The following is a 9,762-nucleotide window of genomic DNA, read 5'->3' as shown; positions in this document are numbered from 1 at the left end:
TAAAACAAAGTAATACAATTAAAATAAAAGAATAAAATATAAGATGAAAGCGGTTAAATAGAACACAAAATACATTAAAGATAAAAGTAAAATAAAAAAAACCCCATAAACTAATAGAGTGAAGAATGAGTCAGGTTGGCTAGATATGGCCGCCCTAGGCCCCGCCCTGAGCCGCACCCCGCCCCATCCTCGGACTACGTTTCCCGGCATGCCCCGGGGCGGGGCCCTTAGGACTGGCGCATGCGCGCAGCGCTCCTGATCCCAAGTTTGGCTCTCCTCAGCTGGCAGCCCTGGCCCATCATGTAGAAGCGGAGGCCGGGGATTGGAGAGAGTTCAGAGCGGACACAGCGGAGGGCTCAGCCGGACGATCCGCACCGTGCCGGCCGTAGCAGAGGAGTCCCGGCGGCGGCGGAGGAGGAGGAGGGGAGGCGGCACTTCACATCTTTGTTGTAGAACTCGCCCCGGGAAGAGTCAGTGTGCACCCCTCCCCCACCGAGGAGCCGGGGAGAATGAATCAGGCCAAAGGAGGTGAGGAGGGGGAGGGGTGCATGCTGTGCTGCAAATGCAAAAAACATTGCATGCTCGGGGGGGTGCGGGGGCCCCGGGGTCACCCTGCTATTGCAGCTGGAAGTTGGTCCGGGCTCCGTGCATTTCCTGTATGGTGGCTGCACAGTTCCTGCAACACAAATCTTCCCATCCCAGGAGACCTGCACCACCCTGCAACCTGAGCCTGGGGGGGATCTGCACCCCCCTGCAACCTGAGCCTGGGGGGGATCTGCACCACCCTGCAACCTGAGCCTGGGGGGGATCTGCACCCCCCTGCAATCTGAGCCTGGGGGGGATCTGCACCCCCCTGCAACCTGAGCCTGGGGGGATCTGCACCACCCTGCAACCTGAGCCTGGGGGGGATCTGCACCACCCTGCAACCTGAGCCTGGGGGGGATCTGCACCACCTTGCAACCTGAGCCTGGGGGGGATCTGCACCCCCCTGCAATCTGAGCCTGGGGGGGATCTGCACCCCCCTGCAACCTGAGCCTGGGGGGATCTGCACCACCCTGCAACCTGAGCCTGGGGGGGATCTGCACCACCCTGCAACCTGAGCCTGGGGGGGATCTGCACCACCCTGCAACCTGAGCCTGGGGGGGATCTGCACCACCCTGCAACCTGAGCCTGGGGGGGATCTGCACCACCCTGCAACCTGAGCCTGGGGGGGGATCTGCACCACCCTGCAACCTGAGCCTGGGGGGGGATCTGCACCACCCTGCAACCTGAGCCTGGGGGGGGATCTGCACCACCCTGCAACCTGAGCCTGGGGGGGGATCTGCACCACCCTGCAACCTGAGCCTGGGGGGGGATCTGCACCACCCTGCAACCTGAGCCTGGGGGGGATCTGCACCACCCTGCAACCTGAGCCTGGGGGGGATCTGCACCACCCTGCAACCTGAGCCTGGGGGGGACCTGCACCACCCTGCAACCTGAGCCTGGGGGGACCTGCACCACCCTGCATCTTGAGCCTGGGGGGGGGGATCTGCACCACCCTGCAACCTGAGCCTGGGGGGGGACCTGCACCACCCTGCAACCTGAGCCTGGGGGGGGGACCTGCACCACCCTGCAACCTGAGCCTGGGGGGGACCTGCACCACCCTGCAACCTGAGCCTGGGGGGGACCTGCACCACCCTGCAACCTGAGCCTGGGGGGGACCTGCACCACCCTGCAACCTGAGCCTGGGGGGGACCTGCACCACCCTGCAACCTGAGCCTGGGGGGGATCTGCACCACCCTGCAACCTGAGGCTGGGGGGGGGGGGACCTGCACCACCCTGCAACCTGAGCCTGGGGGGGACCTGCACCACCCTGCAACCTGAGCCTGGGGGGGATCTGCACCACCCTGCAACCTGAGCCTGGGGGGGACCTGCACCACCCTGCAACCTGAGCCTGGGGGGGACCTGCACCACCCTGCAACCTGAGCCTGGGGGGGACCTGCACCACCCTGCAACCTGAGCCTGGGGGGGACCTGCACCACCCTGCAACCTGAGCCTGGGGGGGACCTGCACCACCCTGCAACCTGAGCCTGAGGGGGATCTGCACCACCCTGCAACCTGAGCCTGGGGGGGATCTGCACCACCCTGCAACCTGAGCCTGGGGGGGATCTGCACCACCCTGCATCCTGAGCCTGGGGGGGGGGATCTGCACCACCCTGCATCCTGAGCCTGGGGGGGGGGGGATCTGCACCACCATGCATCCTGAGCCTGGGGGGATCTGCACCACCGTGCATCCTGAGCCTGGGGGGGATCTGCACCACCGTGCATCCTGAGCCTGGGGGGGGATCTGCACCACCGTGCAACCTGAGCCTGGGGGGGGGATCTGCACCACCGTGCAACCTGAGCCTGGGGGGGGGATCTGCACCACCGTGCAACCTGAGCCTGGGAGGAAGAGCTGCACCACCGTGCAACCTGAGCCTGGGAGGGGGAGCTGCACCACCGTGCAACCTGAGCCCGGGGGGGGGGTCTGCACCACTGTGCAACCTGAGCCTTGGGGGGGGGGGGAGATCTGCACCACCCTGCAACCTGAGCCTGGGGGGGATCTGCACCACCCTGCAACCTGAGCCTGGGGGGGATCTGCACCACCCTGCAACCTAAGCCTGGGGGGGGGGATCTGCACCACCGTGCAACCTGAGCCTGGGGGGGATCTGCACCACCGTGCAACCTGAGCCTGGGGGGGATCTGCACCACCGTGCAACCTGAGCCTGGGGGGGGAGCTGCACCACAATGCAACCTTAGCCTGTGGGGGATCTGCACCACCCTGCAACCGGAGCCTGGGGGGTTGGGTGAGCTGCAACACCCCTGCAACCTGAGCCTTGGGGGGAGCTGCCCCACTCCTGCAACCTGAGCCTGGGGGAGCTGCACCGCCAAGGGTGCAAAAGTTTGCAGCTTCCATCATTTGCAGCTGTGATTTTTAGATCCTCCTTAAAAAGATCTTGCAGTGGTTGCATGAAGTGCAGTAACCTGGGGTAACTAGATGCACTATAAATGACGGCCAGGGGTGCAATAAAAAGCATGCAAAAGTAAGCAGATTCCATCATTTGCAGCTGCAATATGCTGGTCTGCCTTAAAAGTTTGTGAAATGGTTGCATCGAGTGCAATAACCGGGGGCAAACGGATGCCATACTTGTGCATGGAGGCCGGTAGGATTTTTGCGCCGTTCGGATTTTGTTTCTTCTGGTTGCGCTTGGTCTGCTTTGGCTCACATTTTGCACCAACTTGATTGCATCCCTTTCTTGCAGATTGCACGCAGCCGGCATAAGCTCATGTTTTCCACCATGCGGGTTGCTTGGGGTGTGCAAAAGTAAACGTTTTGCACCAGTTTGCATCAATCTTTCTTTCCTGCAGATTGCAGATGATTTTCCTATATTTGCTCTGCAGGTTGCGCACGTTTTGCATCAGTTTAAGTTTTGCTCAAACTATTTTGCGTGCAGTCTGCAGGGGCGGGGATAACGAACGTAGAACTGCAGAGGATGCATCTTCTGCACCACACAAAACTACTAGAAAAGTTGGTGCACATGTGGTGTGACGCAGTCTGCAGGGGAATTACTTTGCATGCATTTGGGCGGAGTTTGCTGCAGAATCGGGGTACGCAGCCTGCAGGAAAGTTGTGTGCAGCGTTAGATCTGCGTACGTTTTTTAGGCTTTGCACGCCTCTGGGTTGCAGGCGACCGGCACAGCTACGGTTTGCATTTCTTTAACCTTTTGCCCGGTTTTGCATTAACTATTTGTTTTAAAAGTTTGCAACTTTGCGTCTTCCATAAAAAAAAAAAAAAAAATACAGTCGACATCTGTTTTGCAGGGATACAAAAAAAAAACAAGCCTGCAGGCCGGTGGGATGCGGCTGAGGCTTTGCTGGGTCGCTCGGCTTGCACAGTTGCTGAAAGTGGAGAAATGCCTGTGAGCCGTGCATTGACGTTCCGCATTCCTCATCTGGGATTACAGAGTTCTTTTTTTTGCCTTTTGCACAGTCGGGCTCGGTGTGGATTGGCAGAGATTTTACAGGAGTGTGCGGCGCAGCCAAGCTTTGTTGTCGTGCACGGCGGCAGCGGCAGAGAGTCCTGCAGACGGGAGAGCTATTTAAATCGTCCTTTTTTATGAACGGCTATTTCAGTGCAGCCCCGAGGCCTGGCGACCGGCTCTGAGCACCAATCAGGTCGCAGGGAACGTGAAAGGGGGGAGTTTGCCCCGGGGGTTAGTGTGAGATCAGCATCAAATCCTGCAGGGAATTTTTCTCTTCGGGACGCTGCGTTTCGTTTTTAACTTAATCAGGCTTATTGAGAGCGGCACAGGAGCCCGGGACTGGCCGTCCTGACTGCTGCAGCCGACATCGGATTGGGGGGGGCGCTCTGCATGCCTTCAGTGCTGCGCGAAGTGCCTTATTCATGACCAACTTTTGCTTTGTTTAGGCGGTTTGGAAATTTTTTTTTGGTGCATAGATGCGTGACCTCGAAATGTTTTGCACATGCATGCTAAGGTGTTTAGTTTTGGAGGGGAACAGTTCAGATGCAAAAATTGAATGCGTTTACAGGCGCTTCTATGGGGATAAAAACATGCAACAACCCCCCCCCCCCCCAAAAAAAAAGACACATTTTTCACACTGCGAGCAACTGAGCTGTGAACGGCCGCAATAGGAAAGAACAGGTTTTTTGACGTTGAGTGTTGTGTGTAGGGAAATGGGGGGGGGGGGGGGGGGACCAAGTTACAAAATGCTTGGGTGTAAATGGGGGGGGGGGGGACCAAGTTACAAAATGCTTGGGTGTAAATGGGGGGGGGGGGACCAAGTTGCAACATGCTCGGGTGTAAATGGGGGGGGTGTCAAGGGTCAGCCTGCTTGGGTTGGGGCCTGGTGGTGGGTCAGTAACCTGCTGCCCCTTGGGGTTTCCAACATCTTGTTGAATCTATGCCACGAAGAATGAAGGCAAAAGGGGGTTCAACCCGGTACTAGCAAGGTGTACCTAATAAAGTGTCTGGTGTGTGTATATGTATAATATACTTTCACATCAATCCCCGCCCTCAAGGAGCTTACAGTCTAAGGTTCCTAAATCACATTCATACATACACATACTTGGGCCAATTTACCTACCAGCATATCTTTGGAGTGTGGGAGGAAACTGGAGTACTTGGGAGGAAACCCATGCAGGCACAGGGAGAACATGCAGACTCCAGGCAGGTAGTGTCGTGGTTGGGATTTGATCCGGCGACCTCAGTGCTGCCATACAGAAGTGCTAACCACTGTGCTGAATTCCTGGTATGGCGTTATCATGCATAGTCCATCATGCATGCATGTGTGTGTGTGTGTATATATATATATATATATATATATATATATATATATATATATACACCATACCTTTGGGATCCCTCTAGAACAGCGGTCTCCAAACTGCAGCCTGGGGGCCGGATGTGGCCCTTTGCTTTCCTTTATCTGGCCCCTTGTGGCACTATTCCACCAATGATGGGGCACTGATGCGTGGGCATTATCTACTCTCACTGGCCACAGTTTGGCCCCCAAAAAGCCTAAAGGACAGCCCCTTAAAAAGTTTGGAGTCCTCTGCTCTAGCATCTTGCACTGATCTCCACTCGCTTCCAATTCCTGTGCTGAGTGGCTGACCTGCATTGTGAACACCGGATGCTTTTCATTTTCTCAGTGGGATACAAAGCGCTCTCTGATTGGACGAGGCAAAGAGTGGGACATCACTGCCCCACTTCTCTACCTCGTCCAATCAGAGAACAATTTGGGGGTTAATTTACTAAAGGCAAACAGACTGTGCACTTTGCACACATTTTCCTTAGTAAATGTAATGAGGTGAAGCTTCACTTTGTAAAGAATACCCAATCGGGTGCCAAGAATAATAATAAAAAAAGAGAATTTGTACATGAGTGGATAATGGAAATCAGAGCTATTTGCTAAGCTCTGGGGGGAAATGGAGAGCAACTGTACTTGCAAAGTGCGCAGTTTATTTGCCTTTAGTAAATCCACCCCAGGGCATCCATTGAGAAAATGCAGAGCCGCCTCTAAATGGCAAATGTGCCAAGCTACCAACCTCCTGTGTTGACAATGCAGCAGGGCAGTGAGTAGGCATGGGACCTGGAAGCAAATGGAGATCACTGGAGTAGCTGTGTAGTAGCTAATGCCCCGTACACACGTGCAGATTATCTGAAGACTTTTGTCTGCAGATTTACCTTTTCTATGTAGTGCAAGGGCCTGCCGGATTGCATACAAATTGAAAGTGTTTAGGTTTGACCTCATATTATATGGTTTTGGTAAGTCTACAGACAAAAGTCTGCAGATAATCTGCACGTGTGTACGGGGCATTAGTCTATTACAGTGAGATCCTGCTGGTATGGTATAGTGATCCTATGTACAAATATGGGTGCTGCTCAGGTTCCTAAAGGATCCCAATCAATCCCCAACTGCTAGGAGTGCTGGCCAGGAAAGGAGCTAGTCTAAGCTCCAAACGTCAACATGTAGTGAAGGAGGGGTCCATCAAGCCCCCCCATGGCTGCAGATCCACTAATGGAGAAGTATGTGGCAGTCTCAGCCTGGACTTCAGCCAGGCCACGCCCCCAACACGTTTCGCTCCGCTCCCGGAGCTTAACCACTTGCCTACCGGGCACTTTTACCCTTGTCTTGCTTATGCCAATTTTCAGCTTTCTGTGCTCACACTTTGACAATTGCGCGGTCATGCCACACTGTACTCATATCAAATTTATATCTAGCGCTTTCTTTTGGTGATATTTATTCACCACTGGGCTTTTTATTTTTGCTAAACAAACGAAAAAAAGGACAAAAATTTCTTAGTTTCAGTTATAAAATTTTGCAAACAGGTAATTTTTCTCCTTCACTGATGGACACTGGGTAGGCGCCGCTGATGGACACTGGGTAGGCGCCGCTGATGGACACTGGGTAGGCGCCGCTGATGGACACTGGGTAGGCGCCGCTGATGGACACTGGATAAGCTGCGCTAATGGGTGCTCACGGGTTAGGGGGGGGCAATAACCTGCCCCTTGGGGTCCGTTTTACTTTTGTACAGTCTCAGCAATGCAGACAGTCGGGCTCGGTGTGGATTGGCAGAGATTCTACAGGACTTGGAAGTGTGTGGTTGCAGCCAAGCTTTGTTGCCGTGCATGGCGGCGGCAGAGAGTCCCACAGACGGGAGAGCTATTTAAATCATCCTTTTTATGAACGGCTATTTCAGTGCAGCCCCGAAGCCTGGCGACCAGCTCTGAGCACCAATCAGGTCGCAGGGAACGTGAAGGGGGGAGATTGCCCCCCGGGGTTAGTGTGAGATCCGCATCAAATCCTGCAGGGAATTTTCTCTTCGGGACGCTGCGTTTCGGTCTTAACTTAATCGGGCTTATTGAGAGCGGCACAGGAGCCCGGGACTGGCTGTCCTGACTGGATAGGCGGCACTGATGGACACTGGATAGGCGTTGCTGCTGGGCGCTCACGGGGGTTAGGCGTCGCTGCAGGGCGCTCACAGGTTAGGCGGCGCTTACTGGTTAGGCGTCGCTGCTGGGCGCTCACGGGGGTTAGGCGTCGCTGCTGGGCGCTCACGGGGGTTAGGCTGCGCTGCTGGGCGCTCACGGGGGTTAGGCGTCGCTGCTGGGCATTCACGGGGGTTAGGCGTCGCTGCTGGGCGCTCACGGGGTTAGGCGGTGCTGCTGGGCATTCACGGGGGTTAGGCGTCGCTGCTGGGCGCTCACAGGTTAGGCGTCGCTGCTGGGCGCTCACGGGGGTTAGGCGTCGGTGCTGGGCATTCACGGGGGTTAGGCGGCGCTGCTGGGCATTCACGGGGGTTAGGCGGCGCTGCTGGGCATTCACGGGGGTTAGGCGGCGCTGCTGGGCACTCACAGGTTAGGCGTCGCTGCTGGGCGCTCACGGGGGTTAGGCGTCGGTGCTGGGCATTCACGGGGGTTAGGCGGCGCTGCTGGGCATTCACGGGGGTTAGGCGGCGCTGCTGGGCATTCACGGGGGTTAGGCGGCGCTGCTGGGCGCTCACGGGGTTAGGCGGTGCTGCTGGGCATTCACGGGGGTTAGGCGGCGCTGCTGGGCACTTACGTGGTTAGGCAGGGCTGATAATCAGTGCAGATGTCCCCTTTCACACTAGCCGGTTGCCGCCTCTCTCCTCACCTGATGCTGTGACAGTGCAAGGAAAGGAATGCCAATAACCAACAAGTGTGTTTACATTGTGATCAACTGTGATTGGCTCTTCACCCCGATCTGTGATCAGCTGTGTCCGAAGGGCGCGGTTCTGGGAGGATGTCGCTAGTATCTGATATGTAGCGCATTTGGCACCCTGCACCTGTGTCCGAAACGGTCGGGCCCCTGAAACGCGATGACATAACAGGTTATCCAGGGATGCTGTGCGTGTTCTGGTCCTGAGATTTTCTCCTGTATATGAATGGATGTCTGCCGCTCCATAGACGAGCCGTATACAGCAGACAGCCTCTGACCTGTGTGAATGAGATCCGCCGCCAGCTGTCCTTGGTTGTAGCTGGAAGTCAGACAGCCGTTTTTCAGTCATTGAGGAGTTGTTGGTGGGGACGTCACCTTTTATTATTCAACACGCGGCAGCGAGAGCGACATTGTACCGCAAAAAGAGCTGAACTGTGCGGCTGAATGCAGAAACTGCGCACCTGCAGCGATCAGTGCCGTCACCTCCACATAGGACTAATCCATTGTGAGTGGGGCTTAAAGCGGGACTTCACTCTGCTAATCAACATTGACTGTGTTTAGTCCTCAGCATTAGTAAATAGAATGATTTATTATATATATCAAACCAGCAAGTCCGTGGAACGACCCAACGGTGCAGCCGGCTGGTCCCATAGGCCCTCCGAGTAGACGCTCTTTGATCCCCTCTATGGCCTTCGGGGACAGGAGCGATGTCATGACATCACTTCCGGTCCAGGATGGAAGTAAACTTTTATTTTTGCTTTAAAAACATGTTTGTTTTCTTTTCTGTTTTTTTTTTTTTTTTTTATCTTTTTCTTTTAAAGGTAAATGATAGATCTGGGGTATTTTTGCCCCCAGATCTCTCCATAAAGAGGACCTTTCATGCTTATTTTTATTACAAGGGATGTTTGCAAATAAAAATTATCAAAAAATAAATAAAAATTAAAGTGACAGTGTAAAAATAAGGCCCCATGCACACAGGGCATTTTTGCAGCTGCTGTTAGCGTCAGACGTTTTTTTTTTTACATCTTAAAAAAACACCCCTCCATGTTATTCTATGGCTTCATGCACACACAGGGCTTTTAGGCGCTCCAAGTGGCATAGGCGTTTTTAAGCTGCAAAAAAAACAAAAAAAAAAAAAAAAAACAGGACCAGTGCGTTCTGGAGCTGCAGCATCAAGCTGTAAAAATGTCTTGACGCTGCTAATGGCTGATTAACGTTGCTTATACAGCGTTAAGCCACATTATACGTTTTTTTTTTTTTATTCCACAGGTACCCTATGGGAGCCCATTGATTTGAATGGAAGTCGCATCACAAGTCGGATCAGGATGATCCGGCTTGTGGTGCGACTTGCGCTCTGAGAATCTTGAGGGGGAACTCCACGCCAAAATGGTAAAAAAACAGCGTGGGGGGTCCCCCCCCCCCCAGGTTCCAAACCAGGCACTTTGGGTCTGGTATGGATTTTGAGGGGAGCCCCATGCCGAAAAACAGCGGGGGGAGATTTCCCTTTACTTCTGTCCCGTAGCCAAACAAGAAGTGAGAGG

At 54.7% G+C, this 9,762-nt stretch overlaps 1 protein-coding gene across 2 annotated transcripts in view; it reads left to right on the top strand.

Moving 5' to 3' along the window:
* Positions 1–255: 255 nt before the first annotated feature.
* MAP2K6 (mitogen-activated protein kinase kinase 6) overlaps positions 256–9,762 on the top strand; it is a 94,084-nt gene continuing 84,577 nt past the window's right edge. For both annotated transcript variants that reach the window (XM_082272526.1, XM_082272525.1), the window contains exon 1: positions 256–528. In XM_082272526.1, the coding sequence (XP_082128652.1) occupies positions 510–528 (19 nt within the window). In that variant the 5' untranslated portion in view covers positions 256–509. The remainder of the gene's footprint in view (positions 529–9,762) is intronic.

Source organism: Pelophylax lessonae, assembly GCF_965119305.1.
Source record: "Pelophylax lessonae genome assembly, chromosome: 11".
NCBI classification, from domain to species: domain Eukaryota; kingdom Metazoa; phylum Chordata; class Amphibia; order Anura; family Ranidae; genus Pelophylax; species Pelophylax lessonae.
The sequence above is the reverse complement of the archived record's forward strand: the minus strand, read 5'-3'. Positions and strand labels throughout refer to the sequence as shown.